Below are 24,082 nucleotides of genomic sequence, written 5' to 3' on the forward strand. Positions count from 1 at the left end.
AATTTCTTTGGCTCAAACTTCCAGTACTATGTTGAATAGAAGTGGCAGAAGTGGGCATCCTTGCCTTATCCTGATGTTAGAGGAAAAGTTTGTATTATGTGGAGATAGCTTCTTTCCATTCCTCGTTTGTTGAGTATTATTTTCTTTTCATGAAAGAGTGTTGAAATTTATCAAATGTTTTTCTGCATAGATTGAGATGACCATGTTTTCCCCACCTTCATGCTGTTAATGTGACCTATTAAATTGACTGATGTTCCTATGTGGAACCATTACTGCACTCTAGGAACAAATCCCACTTGGTCATGGTGTATAATCCTTTAAACATGCTACTGAATTTGGTGTGGCAGCATTTTGTTGAGGATTTTTACATCAGTGTTCAAAAGGAATATCAATCTGGAATTTTCTCTCTTGTGTCTTTGTCTGGTTTTGCAATCAGGAATAATGCTGGCTTCATAGAGTAAGTTACAAAGATCTCTACTCTTCAATTTTTTGGAAAATTTTGAGAAGGACTGGTGCTAGTTCTTTAAATGTTTGGTAAAATTCAGTAATGAATTTACCAGGATTTTCCTTTGGAGACTTTTGATTACTGATTCAATCTCCTTACTAGTTACACGTCTATTCAGATTTTCTATTTCTTTGTGATTTCGTCTTGGTAGGTATTGTGCTTCTAGGAATCAGTCCATTTCATCTAGATTAGTCAGTTTACTGGTATACATTGTTAATGGTATTCTCTTATAATCCCTTCTATTTCTGTAGAATTGGTAGTACATCCCATTTTCATTCTCCCCATTCCTGTTTTACTGAAATATAATTGACAAAATTGTAACATTTACTGTATGAGACATGATGATTTGATATACATATTCATTGTAAAATGATGCCCATCATCAAGTTAAAACATTTATTACCTCATATAGTTCCTTTTTTGGGGTAGAATGCTTAAAATCTACTCTAATAAATTATAAGTATATAATACTGTACTATTAAAAAAATGCTTCAAGAATTTGAGTGTCACTCTTGTGCAAGAACTATGGTAATCTTTGTGTCATTCTAATTTTGGTCTGTGTGCTGTCAAACAGAGCACCCAATTTTTACTTCTGATTTTAGTAATTTGAGAATTTTCTTTTTAGTTCATTTAGCTAAAAGTTCATCAATTCTATTCATCTTTTCAAAGAACCAACTTTTGGTTTCACCGATTATTGCTATCTTATTCTCTACTTCTCTGATCTCTACCATAATTTTAATTATCTCTTTTCTGCTGGCCTTGGGTTTAGTTTGTTCTTTTTCCAGTTCCTTAAGTTATATAGTTAATTTATTGATTTGAGATATTTCTTGTTTCTTTAGTGTAAATGTTTATAGCTATACACTTTCCCATTATCAGTGCTTTTACTATGTCCTGTGAACTTTAAGATTTTTATTTAATTTTTTATTGAAGTATAGTTGATTTACAGTATTATATAATAAATCAATTGTATATCAAGTGTACAAGGTAGTGGTTAAAAATTTTTATAGATTATATTCCATTTAAAGCTATTATAAAATATTGGCTGTATCCCCTGTGTTGTACAATATATCGTTGTAGTTTATTTTATACATAGTAGTTTGTATGTCTTAATCCCCTATGTCTCTATTGCCCCTCTTCCCTTCCTTGTCTCCACTGATAATCACAAGCTTGTTCTTTGTATATATGAGTCTGTTTCTGTTTTGTTATATTCTTTCATTTGCTTTACTTTTTAGATTCCACATATAAATTCCCCAGGCCAGAATACTGGATTGGGTAGCCTTTCCCTTCTCCAGGGGCTCTTCCCAACCCAGGGATCGAACCCAGGTCTCCCGCATTGCAGGCAGATTCTTTACCAGCTGAGCCACAAGAGAAGCCCAAGAATACTGGAGTGGGTAGCCTATCCCTTCTCCAGCTGATCTTCCCAACCCAGGAATAGAACCGGGGTCTCCTGCATTGCAGGTGGATTCTTTACCAACTGAGCTATCAGGGAAGCCCCATATAAGTGGTAATATACAGTATTAGTCTTTCTCAGTGGAGAAGGAAATGGCAACCTACTCCAGTATTCTTGCCTGGAGAATCCCATGGACAGAGGAGCCTGGTGGGCTGCCATCTATGGGGTCACACAGAGTCAGACATGACTGAAGCGACTTAGCAGCAGCAGCAGCAGCAGCAGCAGCAGTTTTTCTCAGTGTCACTTACTTCACTAAGCATAATACCTTCCAGGTCCAATCATGTTGTTGGAAATGGCAAGATTTCATTTTTTATGGCCAAGTAGTATTCCATTGTGTATATGTGTAGGTGTGCATGCACCTTTCTTCATTCATCTGTTAATGAACACTTAGGTTGCTTCCATATTTGGCTACTGAAAGTAAGGATGCTATAAACACTGGGGTGCATGTATCTTTTCAAATTAGTGTTTTTATTTTCTTTGGATATACACCCAGGAAAAGAATTACTGGCAGTTATATTGTTGATTTTTGAGGAACTTCCATACTGTTCTCCACAGTGGCAAGACTGATTTACTTTACACCAACAGTGTACAAGGGTTTCCTTTCCTCCATCTTTTTGCCAATATTTGTTATTTGTGATCTTTTTGATGATAGCCATTTTGACAGGTATGAGGTGATACCTCATTTTTTAAAAAATTTTACTGAAGTATAGTAGCTTTACAGTGTTGTGTTTAATTTCTGCTGTACATGTGTGTGTATATATATATATATATATATGTATACATACACACATATATTCTTTTCCTTTATGGTTTATCACAGGATATTGCATATAGTTCCCTGTACTGTACAGTAGGATATTGTTGTTTATCCATTATATATACTCCCAATCCTTCCCTCCCCGATTCCCTCCATGGAACAATCACAAATGTGTTCTCTGTATCTATAAGTCTGTTTCTGTTTCATAGATATATTCATCTGTGTCACATTCTAAATTCCATATATAAGTGATATCATGTGGTATTTGCCTTTCTATTTCTGACTTACTTTGCTTAGTATCATCATCTCTAGGTCCATCAATGTTGCTGCGAATGTTGTTACTTCATTCTTTTTAATGACCGAGTAATATTCCAGTGTGTGTGTGTGTGTGTGTGTGTGTGTGTGTGTGTACACCACATCTTCTTTATCCATTCATCTGCTGATGGACATTTAGGATGTTTCCATGTCTTGTCTATTGCAAACAGTGCTGCGATGAATATAGGGGTGTGTATATCTTTTCAAATGATAGTTTTGTCTGGGTACTGTATATGCCCAGGAATGGGACTGCTAGATCATATGGCAACTCTATTTTTAGTTTTTTGAAGAACCTTCATACTGTTTTTGTAGTGGCTGTACCAATTTACATTCCCACCAACAGTGTAAGGGGATTCCCATTTCTCCATATCTTCTCTAGCACTTACTATTTATAGAGTTGTAAATAATGGCCATTCTGACTGGTGTGAGGTAATACCTCATTGTAGTTTTGATTTGCATTTCTCTAATAATTAGTGATGATGAGCATCTTTAATGAACCTATTGGCCATCTGTATGTCTTTAGAGAAATGTCTATTGCCCATTTTTTGATTGGGTTGTCTGTCTTTCTGTTACTGAACTGTAGGAGCTGTTTGCATATTTTGGAAATTGAGCCCTTGTTGGTTGCATCATTTGCAAATATTTTCTGCCAGTCTGCAGGATGTCTTTTTGTTTTATCATTTCCTTACTGTGCAAAAAGCTTATAAGTTTGATTAGGTCCCACCTGTCTATTTTTGCTTTTATTTCTAATGCTTTGGGAGACTGACCTAAGAAAACACTAGTAAGATTTATGTCAGAGACTGTTTTGCTTAGGTTCTTCTCTAAGAGTTTTATGGTTTTGTTTCTTATATTTAAGTTCTTATGACATTTTGAGTTTATTTTTGTGTATGCTGTGAAGATGTGCTCTAGCTTCATTTTATTGTGGTTTTGATTTGCATTTCTCTGATGATTAGCAATGCTGACAATCTTTTCATGTGCTTGTTGGCCATCTGTATGTCTTCTTTAAGAAAAATGTCCTTTCATGACTTCTGTCCATTTTTTAATACGTTTTTTTTTTTTGACATTTAGTTGTATGAGCTAGTTATATATTTTGGATATTAACCCCTTATCAGTCGTATGAATTGCAAAACTTTTCTCCCATTCAAAAGGTTGTCTTTTCATTTTGTCAATGGTTTCCATTGTTATGCAAAAGCTTTTAAGTTTATTAGGTCTTATTTGCTTATTTTTGTTTTTATTTTCTTTGCCTCAGGAGCCAGATCCCCAATATATTGGAATTATGTCAGAGTATCCTGCTTGTTTTCTTCTAGGAGTTTGATGGTTTTGGGTTTCACATTTAGAACAGGTCTTTAATCCATTTTGAGTTTTTTGCATATTATGTGAAAAAATGCTCTAATTTCATTCTTTAACATGGAGCTGTCCAGTTTTCACTACATCACCTATTTAAGAGACTGTTTTTTCACCCTTGAATATCCTTGCTTCTTTTATCATAGATTAATTGACCAGAAGTCTGTGGGTTGATTTTTGTTTCATTGAGTTGTGTCTGTTTTGTAGCAGTGACATAATGTTTTGCTTACTGTAACTGGCAGTTTTGTAGCACATTGTCTGGCCTTACTTGTTTGTAATTTTTGCAGTTTTTTTCTTCTAATTGATTTCTAGTTTTATGGAGTTGTGGCTGGAAAAGATGCTTGATATGATTTCTCAGTAAATTTTCTTAAATTTACTGAGACTTATTTTATGGCCTAGTAGGCAATCTATCCTGGAGAACGTTCCATGTGCACTTTAAAAGAATGTGTACTCTGCTGCTTTTGGATGGATTCTTATAAATACATCTGTTAAGTCCATATGGTCTATGTGTCATTTAAGGCTAGGGTTTCCTTATTGATTTCTTGGTCTGGATGAACTGTCCATCGATCTAAGTGGGATATTCAAGTTTCTGACTATTATTGTGGTATTGTCAATTTCTCCCTGTATGTCTTTAATTTTTATTATATTTATTTTGAAAATTTTGGCTGCTCTGGGTGTTCATCGCTGCACAGGGATTTCTCTAGTTGCAATGAATGGGCTTCTCATTGCGGTGTCTTTTTTTTGTTGTTGTGAAGCATGTTCTCTAGGGTATGTGGGTTTCAGCATTTGTGGCACACAGGCTCAGTGCTGTGGTTCGTGGCCTTAGTTGCTCATGGCATGTGGGATCTTCTCAGACCAGGGATCGAACCTATGTCCTCTGTCCTGGCAGGTGAATTCTTAATCAATGGACCATCAGGGAAGCCCCCTTTTATGTCTTTTAATATTTGCTTTATGTATTTAGGAGCTATTACGTTTGCTGCATATATACTTACAATTTTTATATCTTCTTGGATTGATCCTTGATCAGTGTAATATTCCTCTGTCTCTTATTACAGTCTGTTTTAAAGTCTATTTTGTTTGATATGAGTATTTCTACCTCATTTATCTTTTGATTTCCATTTGTATGGAAGACCTTTATCCAACTTCTCACTTACAGTCTGTGTGTATTTTTAGATCTGAAGTGAGTTTCTTGTAAACAGTATATATGTGGGTTTTATTTTTGTATCCATTCAGCCACTCTGTTGCCATTTTGTCAGTTGATTTAGGCTCTAAGTTTTGAGATGTTGTGTTTTTGTTTTCATTCCTCTCTTAAGTATTTTCAAAGCTCCCTTGTGATTTATTCCTTAAACCATTTGTTGTTTACGAGTGTTTTGTTTAATTTCCACAAATCTGTGAGTCTTCAGTTTTATTTCTATTATTGATTTCTTACTTCATGCTGTTATGGTCAGAGAAGAGATTTTGTATGATGTCCAGTCTACTGAGACTTAATTAGTGGCCTAACATGTATTCTACCTGGGTAAATGTCACATGTACACTTGAGAAGAATGTGTATTTTGCTTTGGGGTAGAATATTCTGGAGGGGTGTTATTCTGCCCGCCACAATGGGCCTATTCATTGATAATTCATTTATTCAACAAATATTTTGAGGACCTATTTTGTGGCAAGCACTTTTATAGGCACTAGGATTCAGTAGTAAAATCTATGTTCTTTTTCTCATAAAGCTTACCTTTTAGTACAGGAGATACAATGAGCAAATAAATACAGTATGTCAGGTGTGCTAAGTGCTATAAAGGAGAAGCAGATATGTAGGGAATGAAGATGTAGGGTGTGTGTGATGCTATTTTATACAGAGTGGGTGGGGAAGTCCTTCCTAAAGTGTTACATAACAGAATTCTACAGGAAGTGAGGAAGGAAGCCATGTGGATACCTGGAATAGGGTTGTTTTAGGGAGAGGAGTATCAAGTCCCAAGGCTTGGAGCCAGGAGCATGCATGACATATTCAAGAAATGGCAATAAGGCCAGTGTGGCTATACCTGGTTGAGCAAGCAGAAGGACAATGGTGGAAGAGGTGAGAGAAGAAATAGGAAGAAGATCAGGTAGGGGCTTGCAGACCATTGTAAGGACATTATAAGGGTTTACTTGCAGGAAACAGAAAGTCATTGTAAAGTTTTGAGCAGAGGGGTGATGTAGTATGACTTTGGCTTAAAAATAATCACTAGAGATAATTGGTTAAAGTTTTTAGAAAAGCCAAGGCAGAAGCAGAGAGGCAATTATGAGACTGTTTCAATCATCTAAATGAGAAATCATGGTTGATGAACCAGGATGGTAGCCACGGATGTAGTAAGAAGTGAGTAGATTCTGAAAATCTTCAGAAAGGAAAGGCAAAATGATATCCTGATAGATTGAACATAAATATAAGAAAAAGAGGAGTGAAAAATGGCTCAGTGATTTTCAGCCTGTCACTGAAAGAATGTGGCAGCTATTTACAGAGACAGGGAAGACAGTGAATAGAGAATGTCTGGGGAGGACAATGAGGAGCTTAGCTGTAAACATATTAAATTCAAGGTGCCTATTAAACATATAAGTGAAGATACTGGATTGGAAGTTGGATAAAATGAGCTTTCCAAGGGTAGGGAATTCTGTATATCTTATCCCTAAGGCTTAGAACAGTATCTGACATAGAGTAGCCACTCAGTAGACATTTGTTGAATAAATGAATAAATATACAAGTCTGAATTCAGAGGAATGATAGGGGCTTGAGATATTTGGGAGTCATCAACAGACAGATGGTATTTAAAGTCAGCTCATCTAGTGAGTGAACATAAATTAGCCTGAGACTTGAGCTGTAGGGTATTCCAACATGTAGAAGTTGGGAAGATGAGAGTAAATAAGCAAAGAAAACTGAAAAACAGAAGCCAGTGGGGTAGGAGGAAAAGCAAGGAAGTGTGATGTTCTAGAAGCAAAGTGAAGATAGTTTCAAGGAGAAGGGAGTAATAAATAAAAAAGTTTAATTAAAAATGAGGACTAAGGTAAAATTTATAGAAATGACTTAAATACTATTTTTAGATTATAAAAACTAACTGCATACTTTTAGGATGGGAAGAGGGATAGGGGACTGGAATACAGTTTTCAACAGTAAGTGGGGGAAAAAAGACTTAGCATTTCAGTTATATAACTATTCAAATAAAGAAACAGTCTTGCCTGTTACCAAGGAATATAATTCAATTTTGACTGAGCTAACAGGAGTACAGTATATGCAACAAGAAAGGTTTAACTTGCTACACTGCACTGAACAACCACTCTGGAAGGACTGGTTCTAGCACTGGGTTAAGTACCATGTTCAGGTCACTGATGCATCACAAAGTTCCCAAGGAAAGTGATTTCTGGTGGGAAAAGTATATGAAACAACATAATCTGAGGAAAATTTGAAGGAATTGGGAAATTTATTTCAGAACTGGGGGCTAAAAGGTTATCTTCAAAGTGAAGAGGTATTACACTGTTACTTATGATCCCAGAGGAGAGATGTTACCCAAAAGTAGATACTAAACTTACAGAAAATTTTCTAACAATTAGAACACTCAAAAGTTAAATGGGCTGTTGATAAGGTATTACTTTCTTAACTATTCTGCAATAAGTAGAGGAACACATTCACTGAAGTCACAGAGGGCTGTGGCATCAAAACTTGGCTGGGCATTGGACAGGATGATGTCTAAGATTCTGTTCAGTTCTGGACTGTTACAACAGATGTGACTCTACATTGAAAATTATAATCTCCTCCCTCTCCCACATACTATGTTATGTATACGCTACAGGGAGAAGATAACTTGTTTAATGTAGCTCTAATTTGGAGCCCTGTAGAAGGGAATGAGGATGACTTATTGGAGATATGAGAGCAAGAGAAAACTAACAGTGGAAAAGATACATGTGTAAGCACTATAAGACTGTCTGGACATTTGGTTAGAGAAGAGGGAAAAATATATGGGCAACTAAAGAGTGAGAATATTAGATAGGGGGAGACTGGTTTATACTCGGAAAGAGTTTCACCTGGTTATGAATTTCAATTTCATTCAAACAGGAACTTTTGAGAAGGAAACCCTTTTGGGAAGAGAAGTGTTAGACGATGAAAACAGATAGGTAGCCATTCCTGTGGTTTGGGATCAACAAACTAAAACATGCTGGAGTAAGAGGAAGACCAGGAGGACACCAACGAGAATGGAATGTAAAGGGTGAGGCCCCTAAGAAGAAACTCTGGTCCCTGGTAGAGGTCTGAATGGAGGCCCGAGAAAGTTCAAACTAAAATGGTGATGAGCTCAGGACAGTCTGGGGCAACCAAAGATAAATGGAGAAAGGGCAGGGCGGAGCCCATGAGGTGAGAAGGTGGTAGGCTCTGGATGACAGACAACAGCATGTGGTCCTAGATCTTGGAACTACATGCTAGGGTTGTGCAAGAGTGCTTCTCACGTGGGACAGTTCTGACCTCTCTATCTTCAGTTCTCATAGTGACTGTAAACACAAAAGGGCCCTGTGCTGATTTTGGCTAGTTTAGCTGACATTTTGGGCTTCTCTTATCTTTAGTATTTGGCAGTTAGGCTGAAGGAGTCTGTCAGAGGCTCTGCTGTGTTGCCAAAAGAAAGCAATTACTTCTTCTGGGTGAGTAACTGGGAGGGGACAATGTCATATCTGGGTTGCACGATGTGGTACCCTCCTAACCAATCTTTCCTGCTTCCACTCTCTTCCCTATAATTCATTCTACACAGAATAAAATCCATTACTTTTAAAACAATCAGATCATGCTGTTCTCCTGCTTAAAATTCTCCAGTGGTTTCCTACCACACTTGGAATAGAGGCCAAACTTTCACCCTCTGTTCTCATCTCTTGGCCCTTACTTTCTGACTTCATCTTCTAGCACATTCTTGCTCATCACATTCCAGCACACTGCCTTCTCTGCTTCTGATACACACCCACTTCAGATGTTTGGGAGTCATCAACTTCCTGCTCTGCTCAACTGGAATACTCTTCCCTTCAGTCTTTATAGAGTAGGCTTAGCTACTCTATTTGCTTAGCTTCAGTATCACCTTCCCAGAGAAGCCTCCCCTGACCACTCTGTCTACCCAAGTCACTCTGCTATATTACTCTGCTTTATTTTCTCGTATCACTATCACTAGCTGAAATTATCTTATTCATTTACTGGTTTGTCATCTTTTTCTCCTGTTAGACTGCAAGCTCCATGGAGTTTTTGTTCACCACTGGATTCCTAATACCTTGAAAAATGTCTGGCACATAAATCGTAAGTAAATAGCAATTAATAAAGATTTGCTAAAGCAATGGAAGAGAGACAGACAGAGACAGAGAAGAGGAGAGAACTGGTTTCAGTGAGGTATACCGAAGGCATGAAGGCCTTGGATGTCTCCTTCTCACCTTAGGGGGAGAAGAGCATGAGACATGGGCAACTCTTCTTTATATGTTAAGAGTGGGTACAGGAAATGGAGCCCTGGCATAGGTCCTTAGTACACACTGGTATTTGCTAACACTGCTAGTCATGGCTATTTCCCAGTTTCTTATTTTGTTTCTAGCCCAGGTGCTAGGTGCCCAAAGGGGAGCTGCTAGGACATTTAGTCTCTCTCCTTAAGGAAATCTTTTCATTTGAAGACATACTCAGGACAAAGATCTAGTGAATTAGAAGTAGACAGATATCAAGTCATAGGTATAAATAGTAGGGGCCATCTCACATTTCTGAAGCAAGTATTTTTTATTTTTATTTAATTAGATAGAGTAGGACTGGATTCTGAAAGACAGAAGTTAAAAATAATAAAGGTTTGGGGTCGTAAAATCTGTTCATATGACTAGAATCATGAGAAGCATAAGGTAATCAGGAGGGAAAAAAAGCCAACTTTGGATGAAAGCCAATGAGCTTAGAATCTGACATATTAAATATCAGTTCCTGGAAGAAATTGCAAGTAGGAATTCCAAGAGGAAATGTCTATCAGGGCCTTGTTTATGAATACAGTTTATGTCTTAATTTTACTTGCTTCTGGATTAATTTACTTTTCCCTATTATCTTTTATTATAATTATTTCATTAAAAAAAAAAAAAAAAAAGACACACATACTCTGTAACCCAACTCAAAATCTTTTTGGAACAGAGTGGGGTATACTAAATATATATATATAAAAGCTACCTTGGGCAGTTCAGGCTGACAGACATTTTAGTCCCTGTCTGCCCCATTCCTTGTTCCACTCTTTGAAGAAGAATTAGCAAATTCATGTTCATAATGTGAGGAAACAGGCATTGAGAAGCTAAAGAATCTGTCACTCGGCACAAAGCTAGGAGAACAGGACCAGCACTCATATTTCTCTGACTCCCAAACCCAAGCTCTTCAACACAACTCTATAGAAGGATGTTCCTCTTGAGATCCTGACCGCCAGAGTCCTAGAATCAGTGTGGGTTCAGCTGCAAGTGTATCCCAGACAGTTTGCTACGCTAAGTCTGGTGAGCCTGCATACATACTGACAGACTTCCTTCATCACATCCTATCGCCTCTGGGAGTCGTAGCCAGAAAAGGCTGCCCCTAAATGCTAGGTGGGTCAGGCCCAGACAGCCCACTTTTTCTGGGATAGTGCCTAGCACACAGTAGACACACAGTGTGAATCACAGCAATGAAGCGATAATCCTTCTGCCCTTACAAGTCAACTATGGCTTTATTACCAGCTGGGACAGATCTCTTAGAAATCTCTCTACAAACATTTGCTTAATTGTGAATATAGAGACAGTCCAGACATTCCTGTATTCTTCTCACTTTCCAAACCTGAAGGATGAGGACAGTCATTCTTCCTTATAAGTCTAGAGGCTGTAATGACCCCCTGGACAGTGTGAGGATTGCTGGGAGATAACTCATGAAGTGCCCTTCATCTGGGGCATGTAAATGGTGTTCAACAAATGCTATTTCCTTTAGTTCCACTTGCTTAATCCTATTGCATTTACTTCATTTCCCATCTCCCAATACGAACAAGCCTTTTTTTTCTGAGGGCAGTGGCTAAAGATACCAAGAGAAGGGTGATAATAGCAAGCATGAGAGTGCAAAGAGGAAAGAATACAGATGAGAACAGGATACTGGGAAAACATTGATCTCTAGGGTAGGCCAGAATGTGGCAGACTGTATTTTCTAAACATGGCCACAGCAGTATTTCTGGTATCATATGCTCTTCTAGAAACTTTATATTCCCCACAAAGAGATGAAGTCTATTTCTCTTCCCTTTGAAGCTGGGTGGGACTCTGTTGCTGCTTTGCTGAAGAGAATTCAGTGGTGGGATACTGCATGAACCCTGACCTAGGTCATAAAACATGACATGGTTTCTACTTGGCTCTCTCCTTTGTCAGGGTGCTCCTCCTTCGAACCTGTCACCATGCTGTGAGGAAGCCCAAGTTAGCCTGTGCAGAGAGACCAAATGGAAAGGTCCCCAACAAACAGTGAGCATGCGAGTGCAGAGAAGAAAGGATGCAGGTAAGAACAGACATGTGTGAACAAGTACAAAGACGATTCCAACCTCCAGCCTTCAGGTCTTCCTACTGAGGCCCAGACACTGTGAAACAAAGAAAGCCATTCTCCCTGTGTCTGATGGAATTCCTGACACACAGAATCTGTGAGATGAATAGACTGTTGTCTCATGTGAGTACGTTTTGGGGTAATCTGTTACATAGCCACAGTGACTGGAACAAGAAGAAAAACAAAGGAGAGTGTGTGGCAGGGTGAGACGGGAGAAGAGTGGGGTTAGAATGGTCTGAATGCTGCCGAGTAGTACACAAGACTAGTACTAGTGGGCAGCATTGAGGGGCGGGGGGGCGGTGGGGGGGCGGATTACAGCTTGGTATAAGGAGAAGCTTTTACAGCATTAAAACTGATCAAGGACTGCATAGGCTCCCCCAGTTCCCTGTCAATGAAGATACTCGAATATAAGCTGAGGAAGGTTACTGAAGAGATACAAATTTGAACCAAAGAATGGGTTCAGTTGACGGTAAGGTTCCTTCCAGTCAGTGGAACGTGACAGCAGGTTAGATCTGGGTTACAAGGAAGACAGATGAGACAGAGGTGACATCTGGAGTCTGATGCCTGGGACACCGGTGACACCATACCTAAAAAGAGAAACTATGAGGGGATTGAAAAAGATTCTTCTTTTCCATTCCTTTTGTCTCTTGCCCAGATGAGTGTTAATGGTCTTTCTGTAACCTCTCCCATACATTTTCACATGATAACTTCCAAATGTGGTCCTTATTATGTCACTGCCCTAATTAAAGGCTTTTAAAAACTATTTATTTATTTACTTGGCGGCACGTGGGGTTTTTAGCTGTAGCACGTGAACTCTTGTGTTCTGTTGTGTTAGTCGCTCAGTTGTGTCTGATTCTTTGCGACCCCATGCACTGTAGCCCGCCAGGCTCCTCTGTCTGTGGGATTCTCCAAGGCAAGAATACCAGAGTGGGGTTACCATTCTCCAGGGGAGATCCTTCTCCAGGGGATCTTTCCAACCCAGGGATCGAACCCAGGTCTCCCACATTGTGGGCAGATTCTTTACCGACTGAGCTACCAGGGAAGTCCTAGTTGTGAACTCTTGGTTGTGGCATATGGGATCTATTAATAGTTTCCTGACCAGGGATCAAACTGGCCCCCTGCATTGGGAATGTGGAGTCTTAACCACTGGACCACCAGGGAAATCCCTTGATCAAAGGATTTTAATGACACCACTGTCACCACCACATTCAGCAGGTCATTTTATATATCACACAGTATTTTTTTTTTTTTTTCCAGTGGGTTTTGTCATACATTGATATGAATCAGCCATGGATTTACATGTATTCCCAATCCCGATCCCCCCTCCCACCTCGCTCTCCACCCAATTCCTCTGGGTCTTCCCAGTGCACAGTATTTTTATATTTATTATCTCACTTGAACATTATAACAGCCTGGGAGGTACTAAAATCACCACTGCAGACATCTAAAAATCCAGCTAAAGCATGTACTCTGTTCATTCTTCATATTTTTTGGCTTTGATGTTTTTGCTTATGCTATTTTCTTTGTCTATGTTTTTCTCAACTCTAAATGTTCCAACCCTTTTATCTTTCAAGGCCCAGATTAAATTTTTGTTGCTCTGGAAAACAGCTGATTCCTGCAACTAAGAGTGGTCTCTCCCTCCTCTGAACTCTGTCAATGATGACATGATAATCTGATATTTATCAAGCAATTACTGTATGCCAAGCAGCATGCTGAGTGCTTTCTCTATGTTATCGTCTATCTTCTGTATTGCTCTCTACCTTATACCACGGATATTTGTATACACCTCTTCTTTACTAGCTTACCGGCTCCTTGAGGATATGATCAATGTCTGAGTCATTTTTGTTTTCTCCCAAGTCTAGCACAGGGCCTGGCACAGAGCAAGCACTATATAAATATTTGTCTAATGAATGAATGAATAATTTAGGCAGGCAGAGTTAAAGTTTACCTTTGCTCGAACAAATGGTTTTCAAGCACCCTTAAACACTTGAGAAGCACTCATTTATATCCACATAATTAATGGGCTAAATTACGAATCATTCTTATCTTTTTAAGACCCAGGTTTCTAGGGACCTTGGCTAGAATCTATTTCATCAGTGTTGTTTACAGATGTAAGAGTGGAAAACAACAAATACACATATTAACAGACTTCTTTTTGTGCAAAAATATTGTAGAATTCAGAACAGTATTTTCCAACCAATCAGAATTAGCTAGTTTTTACAAGTTTCTCTCTTTCATCTGTGCAGTCATAAAGACTGTAAACTCTTTCACTTTGAATCCCACTACTTCTTGGCCCACCTGCTATACTACTTTGCATAGTTATGAATTTAGAAATGATTGCTGACTAAGTGAAAGATCTGTGTTGGTTGCAATGTGTAATTACTCATTATGGTTCTGATCCCATTAGTTCAGCTAAGGAGCCAGCACCTTAAGGGCGCCGCAGGGAGCCTCAGCCAATTATGGCAGTTGAGTCATTGCCCCAAGATTTGAAAACTATCCTCTTTTCTTTACTTCTTGTAGGCCCAAGAATGGAAAACTGACAACAGTAAAGGCTAAACAGGCATTTCAAAAAATTGTATTACAGATTGTTGAAGTTTGTTGCAGTGATCAAGAATTATAGCTGGTGAAAAATTCCCATATTAAAATTCTGACGTATTCCTAATATAAAATCAATCCTTTTCACCTGAAGATTGCAATTTCAATTTTTACTAAAGAAATGCAAGTTATTGTCTAAAACCAAGCCTGGTACAAAAATAATCAGTTAGTGCTTCCCCTACCCACACCGAAGCAGAGATTAACAGAGTACATTCTGACACCTAAATTGTCTTTCACAAAGCCTAGGAAAAAATTAGAAGATTAAGGGCACAATGGGAGGGGAGAGCAAAGGCAGACCTGCTATAATCACCACCACAAAGGCTGGCCACTGGCAGACTGCAGAGTGTTTACTCAAAGCCCTGTGCGATCCATCAGTGTCCCTAATTATCTCAGGTCTGCCAGTTCACAAAAGGCAATTTCTGAAGGCTTCTCTGGCTCCCCTTTGTCTCTTATTCCTGGTGGTCATAAAAGGGCTTTGAGGAAAAGCCTTGCTTGACACTCTGGCTCTGGCTGGCTTCTCCACGCAGCCCAAACAAGAAGTATGTGAATTACTCCAACAGAACAACCACCAAGCTACCTTTCTCCCCAGGCACAGCTATGACCTTGTGCCGAAACCCTGTTGAAGTGCTTTCAACAGGCCACTGTAGTTGACAATTCAGAAATAACGATTTCTATGAAGAAATACGATTTCTATGAAGTAGTACAAAATGGTCTGTAACTATTAGAGGTAAACAAATCAGAAGAGATAGGAAAACTCCCTGTGTTCCTGTAGCTTGGCAGTGCTCAGGAAATGCTGGAAGACGGAAAGACAAGAGGAAGAAAAGCAGTGAGGGATCATTCTCTCTGTCTCAGAAGCAGATTATACTGACACTGCTAAGAATTTCTTAGGCAAATTGAGCCAGGGAACTACTTGGAGCTACTTTCATAAGAAGGCCTACTAACAGAAATCTGCTGAGTAACTGAGGTTGGGGAAGGAAATTATACTGGGAAAAAAATAGATTAAGAATTCTTAAAAACTACTAGAAACATCACTTTGCTGACAAAGGTCCATATAGTCAAGGCTATAGTTTTTCCAGTAGTCATGTATGGATGTGGAGTTGGACCCTAAAGAAGGTTGAGTGCCAAAGAATTGATGCTTTCAAACTGTGGTGCTGGAGAAGACTCTTGAGAGACCCTTGGACAGCAAGGAGATCAAACTAGTCAATCCTACAGGAAATAAACCTGGAATTTCAGTGGAAGAACTGGTGCTGAAGCTGAAGGTTCAATACTTTGGCCATCTGATGCGAAGAGCTGATTCATTGGAAAAGTCCCTGATGCTGGGAAAGATTTAAGGCCAAAAAAGAAGGGAGTGACAGAGGATGAGATGGTTGGATGGTGTCACTGACTCAATGGACATGAGTTTGAGCAAACTCAGGGAGATAGTGAAGGACAGGGAAGCCTAGCGTGCTGCAGTTCATGGGGTTGCAGAGTCAGACATGACTTAGTGACTCAACAACAACAACAAATTACTAAGGGTTAATCACTGACTTATTTAAAATCCAGTTGAATGTGTACAGATAAATAATTATCCTTCATTTTATGAGCATACACACAACACACATGCTAAGTTGCTTCAGTTGTGTTGGACTCTTTGCGACCCCATGGACTATAGTCTGCCAAGCTCCTCTGTCCATGGGATTTTTCAGGCAAGAATACTGGAATGGGTTGCCATGCCCTCCCCTTCAGGGGATCTTCCTGACCCAGGGATTGAACCCTTATCTCCTGTGTCTCCTGAACTGGCAGGCAGGTTCTTCACCTCTAGTGTCACCTGGGAAGCCCATACACACACAGACACACACATATGGACTATCATTTTATATATAAACTTCATACACACACACCTACATGCACACATACACACACACTCATACTTTGGTCTGCTTGGATAATCCTAGGCATGTCTAGAATCATGGAACATGGTGGTGTATATCCTATAATTTGGAGAACATCTCATCTACTGCTCAAAAATTTCATCAGAAACCTGCAAGTCATTCTGGATTCCTCATTTCCTTTTATCCTCCCATATTATCAAGCTCTATGTCATCTCACTTACATTTATTCAGTGTCCTCACTGTATCTGTTCCTCTCTGTTTTCACTGTCTCCACAGGTCCTCAACATTTAAAAAGCCTACTCCTAAGGAACTATGGTGTTGGAGAAGACTCTTGAGAGTCTCTTGGACTGCAAGGAAATCCAACCAGTCCACCCTAAAGGAGATCAGTCCTGAGTGTTCATTGGAAGGACTGATGCTGAAGCTGAAACTCCAGTACTTTGGCCACCTCATGCGAAGAGTTGACTCGTTGTAAAAGACCCTGATGCTGGGAGGGATTGGGGGCAGGAGGAGAAGGGGACAATAGAGGATGAGATGGCTGGATGGCATCACCGACTCAATGGGCATGAGTTTGAGTAAATTCCGGGAGTTTGTGATGGACAGGGAGGTCTGGCGTGCTGTGATTCATGGGGGCACAGAGTCGGACATGACTGAGTGACTGAACTGAACTGAACTGAAGGTGAGGGTGGGATGATTTGAGAGAATAGCATTGAAACATGTATATATCATATGTGAAACATATGATCATATGTGAAACAGATCACCAGTCCAGGTTCGATGCATGAGACAGGGTGCTCAGGGCTGGTGCACTGGGATGACCTTGAAGGATGGGATGGGGAGGGAAGTGGGAGGCGGGTTCAGAATGGGGAACACATGTATACCCATGGCTGATTCATGTCAGTGTATGGCAAAAACCACTACAATATTGTAAATTAATTAGCATTCAATTAAAATAAATAAATTTTTTTTAAAAGCCTACTCCTTCTAGTGGGCTCAAGCGAACTAGACTCAAGCCATTCCAGCCATTTCTATACTTTTTAGGAGTGATCATCCTATAACGGAAATGTGAACATTTATGAAGCTCACTGAATGTCAAAGCTCTTGCCACCCTTCACAGTCACCCTATTATAAACCACATCAAACTGAACATGAGACAATGTCTTCTATATCCATAACTCTCAGTTTGGGCTGTCCCCCAAACAGACCCTGAAACAAAGATACAGTTGTGCGATGTTTACCTGGAAGGAAGTAGAGAAGGAAAGACGGCAGGGAGAAAAGTCAGTCAAGTGTGTGTTAATGAACAGGTTACCACTCTCCAAGGGGCCCCTTGGAGAGATTGTAAGGAACATACTTTAGGATGGTCCCATTGAGGGTTAGTGTAGCTGGGATGTTATCCACCAATTTATTGTTGGAGAGTGACTCCTGGGTGTTAATTCTCCTGTAACTTCTAGCAAACAGCTACTTGTCCAGAGGTAGTGAAATACAGAAAGTCACTGGCAGGTGACCACCTAATAGGCCTCAGGTACCAATAACACCTGCTATATCATGCAGTACCCTTATGCCCTTTCTCCCAAATGAGTTCTTTACTCCGCTTGTCTTCTGGATCCTTTACGATTTAGGTCACTGAAGCCCTTCTTGACCTCCTCTGGAAGAGCTTTATTTCCTTTTCTGTGCACCCTCTCTTCTGCTGCAGCTATTACATTGTAGCTATTAATTCACAAGTCTGACCCTCTGACAGACTCTGGGCTCCCTGAGGAGCTTCAGTACTTAGCTTGGAGTCTGGCCCAGGGCAGATGTTCAGTCAATGTCTACTAGACAAGGACATGTTTGTGTGTGTTAGAAAGAAGAGGACGCTGTCCTCCATATATGTAATTGAGAAAGTCTTCAAAGAAACAAAATGTATGCTCCCATATTCTGAATAGTATGAAGGCATGTGTATAAGAGGGAACACCAGAGGAGGAACATTGAGTCCTAATTCAAATTATTTTGGCTCAGCTGCTTTCCCTATGAGTGGCTATGAATGACCTTTAAGCTTCTTTCAAGTCCCACAGATTTCAAGTGACTGAATCCATGTGTTAAGGGAATGCTGATGCCCACAAACTATACAACAACCATATATGGAAATGTTTATGTGTGTGATATTCATTTGGATTCAAGGGAAGAGTACAGAGGACAAAGACCTGAGATGCTGGCAAGTTTATAATGGCGTGTACATGAAAGAGCCAGTGTTGGAAGGGTCTTCTGGGTGAGATGATCCCTCCCAGGGAGTGGCCAGGCTACTGCACAGAGCGAGTTGGGCAGCATGGCGGCCTCTAAACTGGCAGGGGCCAATGCCCTGGATGGATCTCTGTTACTGTTGCTACCAGAACTTACCTAGGTCACAGACCTACAAATAGCCCCTTCCTGAGTTCTCATCAAATCCCTGGAAGGTAGCCTCTGGCTACATTTCTAGAGGGAACAGACCAAGTGTAATAGTGACTAAAGGCCATGCTTGACTTCCTTGATACTCAGACAGTCTTAATCTTCCTAGAAATGTGACTGGGGCTGGAGGTACTGGGTAAGAATAAAGACTAGGTGGCTATCAAGGTCCTATGTAGAACAGACCAACAAATGTTGAGAAAGTTAATTTCTGAAAACAAATTCTCTTTTAAAATATTTTGAAAAGAGACATTAGCACTGTGGTACACTGAATATGGCTGGACAACATTTCTTTAAGTAATTAGACTTAATTAGCTTCAAATAGTTTCTTTCTTGATAAATCCCTACATATACATATATATATATATATATATATATATATATATGCATACACACAGATATATGGGCTTCTCTGGTAGCTCAGCTGGAGACCCCGGTTTGATTCTCGGGTAGGGAAGATCCCCTGGAGAAAGGATAGGCTATTCACTCCAGTATTCTTGGGCTTCCCTGGTGGCTCAGAGGGTAAAGAATCTCCCTGCAACGTGGGAGACCTGGGTTCGATCCCTGGGTTGGGAAGATTCCCCTGGAGGAAGGCATGGCAACCTACTCCAGTATTCTTGCCTGGAGAACCCCTATGGACAAAGAGGAGGATGGCGGGCTGCAGTCCATGGGGTCACAAAGAGTCAGACATGACTGAGCAACTAAGCACTGCACAGCATATATATATATATATATATATATATATATATATATAATTGGCATGCAGTGCTGTTTAGACTTTAATTGTAAGAAAATTATTTTACTGAATATCCTCAATATGTCTGAGGGATATGTCATATTCCTGTCAGAAACACTGAGTCACTATTGCAAACGATTCTGAACTTGGTAGGGAGGGAGAGGAAAGAACACGAGGTGGTTACTGTCTCTCTTAGAATATTACTGCTTCTGAGGACAGTCCACAGGATGGGGTGGGGAGTTTAGAGAGCCAACCAGGCTACTAGTAGTTCCTGATACACTGGCTATAATCATGCCCACGGGGCATGAGTGACTTCACGGAGTTATTGTTTTTGGATGTCTCCTCTCTTATTCATAGAGATACCTTGGAAGAAGGAACAAAGGGGAAAATAAAGAACCCAGCAGGCTGTAACTGAAAGCATGTGATGGTCAGGGCACTGTGAGACTGTGCATGTTATGCTGAGGATCTGACTTGATTGGTCTAGGCTTTGTTACTGACCTCCTGACTCAAGAAAAATCACTTGATTCCCTGGATCTCAGTGGAAGTGGGACTGGATGGTCTCTTATAGAAATTATAGATAAGTTAATGACGCCAACAAGAAAAATAGGCTCCAGTAGGAGCTTGTAGCCAGGGAAAAATGAGAAACATTAGACAAGTCTCAGTATGGGAAGCCAGTGAGGACAGACGTAGCACAAACAGGAAAAGAGGCCAAGATGACCATGTACATCCCTATGAAACAACTCTAGAATGAGCAAATTCCAAGAGATGTTTCAAAAGTTGAGTCCAGACTGACATCGAGTAGAGGCCTTACCTTCCGGTGACAGCAAAGCAAAGTGTGCACATTCCCTGTAAGAGTCCTGCGGCATGCTGCAGAAACGTAGCCATCTTGGGATTCTCATCCACTGGGCCTTGCACCGAGAGGAAGCAGCCACAAAGCTTGTCGATCAGACCGATGTTCACCACGTAGCTAGATGTGAGGACAAACATGTGTTACCAATGTGCACAGCCTGGTAACATCTTTCCCTTCAAAAAGTGAAAGTGAAAGTTGCTCAGTCATGTCCGACTCTGGGACCCCATGGATGGTAGCCTCCCAGGCTCCTCTGTCCATGGAATTCTCCAGGCCAGAACACTGGAGTGAGTAGCTGTTCCCCTCTCCAGGCATCTTCCCAACTCAGGGATCGAACCCAGTTCTCTCGCATTGCAGGCAGATTCTTAACTGGCTGAGCCACCAGGGAAGCCCTCACCTTCAAAGAGAAACCTTAATAAACACAGGCTTAGGCCTCTCTGACAAGCGAAGACAACAGAGGTTTGAGTACAATATCTTAAGCAACTATCTCCTTAGATTTATCCCTGAATAATCAGTTATTTCTATGAATGGTTCTGTTTACTTCTGTTGGCTACTCTAATGCTATTTTCTTCAAGAAAGTGATTATCTGATCATTCTCACCAGTCTAGAGTCTGACAATAACTGAAAAGATTTATAAGGATCTCCATACTCTTGAAAAGGAATACTTCTTAAAGTACTAGGAGCTAAATTCACTAGGATGCAAGGATTCAGGATGATGCTACCCACGCACTCTTGTTATAACCTAAACTTCCAATGCCACTGTAGATTCTCTACTTTTTAAAACCTTATCACCATTAAGAGTACAACAAGCAGCAAGAATCCAATTGCCCTCTGTTATGAAAAGTACCAGTTCTGAGAGTTGACAGTAACACTTCAGAAGTTACTCTCATCTTTTCAGTCTATTAAACAGTTTTCTAGAACTGTTTATTAACTCAGATCAACAATAGTAGCTCTCAGTCCACAAAGCAGAAATAATTGAAAATATTTGAAGACTATAAAGTACCTTGTAGATAAATCAGCCTTAGCTTAGAGATTTTATACCAATTCAGTGCTACTGCATTCACATATATGAAAAGTGAAGGATTCTGAATATAGCAGTTCTGAAAATCAACACATCTTTCAGGGATATGTGCAAAGGAACTGATGCTTCTGCTTGTAACTGCACTAAAATCCCTATCACTGTTCATTTACTAATACACTTCTTTTGTAAAAGGAAGGAGAATCTGATGAATAATAATAATTCATGTTGGTAGACTCTTTTAAGTTTACTATTTACAAGGTGTAAAATAATGTTCCCTTTCTCTTTTTAAGTTAGGAAATATATTCATCTGGTTACTGAGCATCTCCCAGTTTTAAAACTGGGAAATATGAAATGATGACCACCAGCCCTATTATCTTATAATAAAGGAAAATGACATATTGACACATTCAACCCTAGTCCCACAAGTTACTGGATGACCTTGGGCAAATTACCTTCTTAGTCTGTTTTCTTTTTGATGTAACAGTGTTAGTAGAAGGTTCTTGTGATAAGTGACTGATAAGCTAATACATGCAAAGAACTTGATATATTTTATTATTAGTTTTATTGTTACTAGTAGTAATAATGGCAGTATTTTAAAAATAGATGCATGGAGAAGGAAACGGCAACCCACTCCAGCATTCTTGCCTGGGAAATCCCATGGACAGGGGAGTCCGGTCGGCTGCAGTCCATGGGGTCACAGAGAGTCAGACATGACAGAGTGACTGAGCAGAGAGCAGAGGAGAAGATGAATGAGGACCAAAGTCAGAAAGGTCTATCAAAACGGTGACAATGGAAAATGTGAAAAAAAGAAAAAAAAAATAGATGCATGCAAACTTACTAGTTATAAATACAATAAAAAATTAACACAACACAAAATACCATTTCACAAATATTAGACTGATAAAAATCACTAAGTATGTTAACATAAAACACTGATAAAGATATGAGAAAATGGGACTCCTATCCTTTACCAATGGGAAGTGTACTCTTTGAAGAAAAATTTGATGTTACTTGGTAAAGTTGAACATGGATTTATCATAGGATTCAAAATTCTTACTGTAGGCATATGCACTTGAGAAACTCGTGTATAGGTACAAAAGAAGTTTCTACAAGGATATTCACTGTATCATTGCTTGAAATAGTGAAAAAATAGAAACTACTGCCCTCAAATAGGTGTACAAACTGGGAATTTATTCATTTAAAAAATGTGTAGAGCAGTTAAAATGAATTAATCAGAATTATATGAATCAACATAAATAAATCTCAACATGTGAAAATAGAAATTGAAAGAATTGTATGACAGTATTTATGTAAATCTTAAATACATACAAAACAGAAATGTTTATGGATATTTATTATATGAATATATAGAAATATATATATATATACTATACACATATATATTACACATACATATATAAAAATAATATAAAAAGATGCATAGGAACTATATACACATGCTCTAACTTTCAAGGGATAAATCACTGTGTAAGGGAAAGGAATGTAGATGGAGAGTTAGCTGTACCTGCAACATTTGGTTTCTTACCAATATGAAAAAAGATCTAAGACAATATGGAAAAATGTTATGTTACTGAAAAATGATGTCAAGTTGGTACATAGGTATTGATAATTTTGTAAGGTGTAGGCTGATACACTACATAAACTCATAGGAAATTTAAATATTTTTGAAGGGAATAACGACAAACCGAAAGAGCATTTGAAACCTGTAAGATAAGGTTAATGCTTTATTGTTTAGGCTTATTGAGATATAGTTAATATACACATCATTTAAGGTATACAATGTGATGATTTGTGTATTGACTACAAAATGTTACTGTTTTCTAGTTTCACACCAGTATATCAAGTATCAGAGAAGATACTTGATATAATTTCTATGTTTTTGGATTGTTGAGATTTCTTTTGTGGCATAACACAGGATTCGTCCTTGAAAATGCGCCATGTGTGTTTGAGAGCAGTATCTATTTTGCTGCTACTGGATGGAGTGCTCTATATATGTCTGTTAGGTCCTTTGGCCTAAGTGCTGTTTAAATCTGCTGTTTCCTCATTGATTTCCTGTCTGGAAGATCTATCTATTATTGTTGGGTGTTTCTTGTTGCTGTTTAGTTGCTAAGTCATGTCTGACTCTTTTGCAGCCTCATGGACTGTAGCCTGCCTGGCTCCTTGTTCATGGGATTTCCCAGGCAAGAATACTGGAGTGGGTTGTCATTTCCTTCTCCAGGAATTTATTGTTGAGAGTGGGGTATTAACATCCCCATGTATTACTGTATTGTTGTTCTCCATTTAGTTCTGTTAGTATCAGTTTTACATATTTAGGGGCTGGATGCATAAATAATTACTGTCATATCTTTGGTGGATTGACCCCTCTATCATTATATAATGATCTTCTTTGTCTCTTTTAACCATTTTTAACCTGAAATCTATTTTTGTTGATATAAATATAGCTATCCTTCCTTCCTTCTGGTTACCATTTCTTTGAAATACTCACACCCCTTTGCTCTTAGTCTTTGTGTCTTTAAAGCTAAAATGAGTCTCTTACAGTCAGTATGTTGTTGGATGTTGTTTTTATCCTTCAGCCACTCTGTGTCTTTTGACTGGAGAATTTAATCCATTCACCCTTAAAGTAATTACTGGTCGCTAAGAACTTACTATTGATATTTCACTAATT

General features: G+C 39.2%; 1 protein-coding gene and 1 pseudogene across 5 annotated transcripts in view; both read right to left on the reverse strand.

Moving 5' to 3' along the window:
• SCAPER (S-phase cyclin A associated protein in the ER) overlaps window positions 1-24,082 on the reverse strand; it is a 396,679-nt gene that overhangs the window by 42,421 nt on the left and 330,176 nt on the right. For all 5 annotated transcript variants that reach the window (XM_061158921.1, XM_061158918.1, XM_061158919.1 and 2 more), the window contains one exon: window positions 20,340-20,495. In XM_061158921.1, coding sequence (XP_061014904.1) covers window positions 20,340-20,495 — 156 coding nt within the window. The remainder of the gene's footprint in view (window positions 1-20,339; window positions 20,496-24,082) is intronic.
• LOC133068567 (U6 spliceosomal RNA) lies at window positions 986-1,084 on the reverse strand (annotated as a pseudogene).

This window comes from Dama dama, chromosome 13 (genome assembly GCF_033118175.1).
Source record: "Dama dama isolate Ldn47 chromosome 13, ASM3311817v1, whole genome shotgun sequence".
NCBI classification, from domain to species: Eukaryota; Metazoa; Chordata; class Mammalia; order Artiodactyla; family Cervidae; genus Dama; species Dama dama.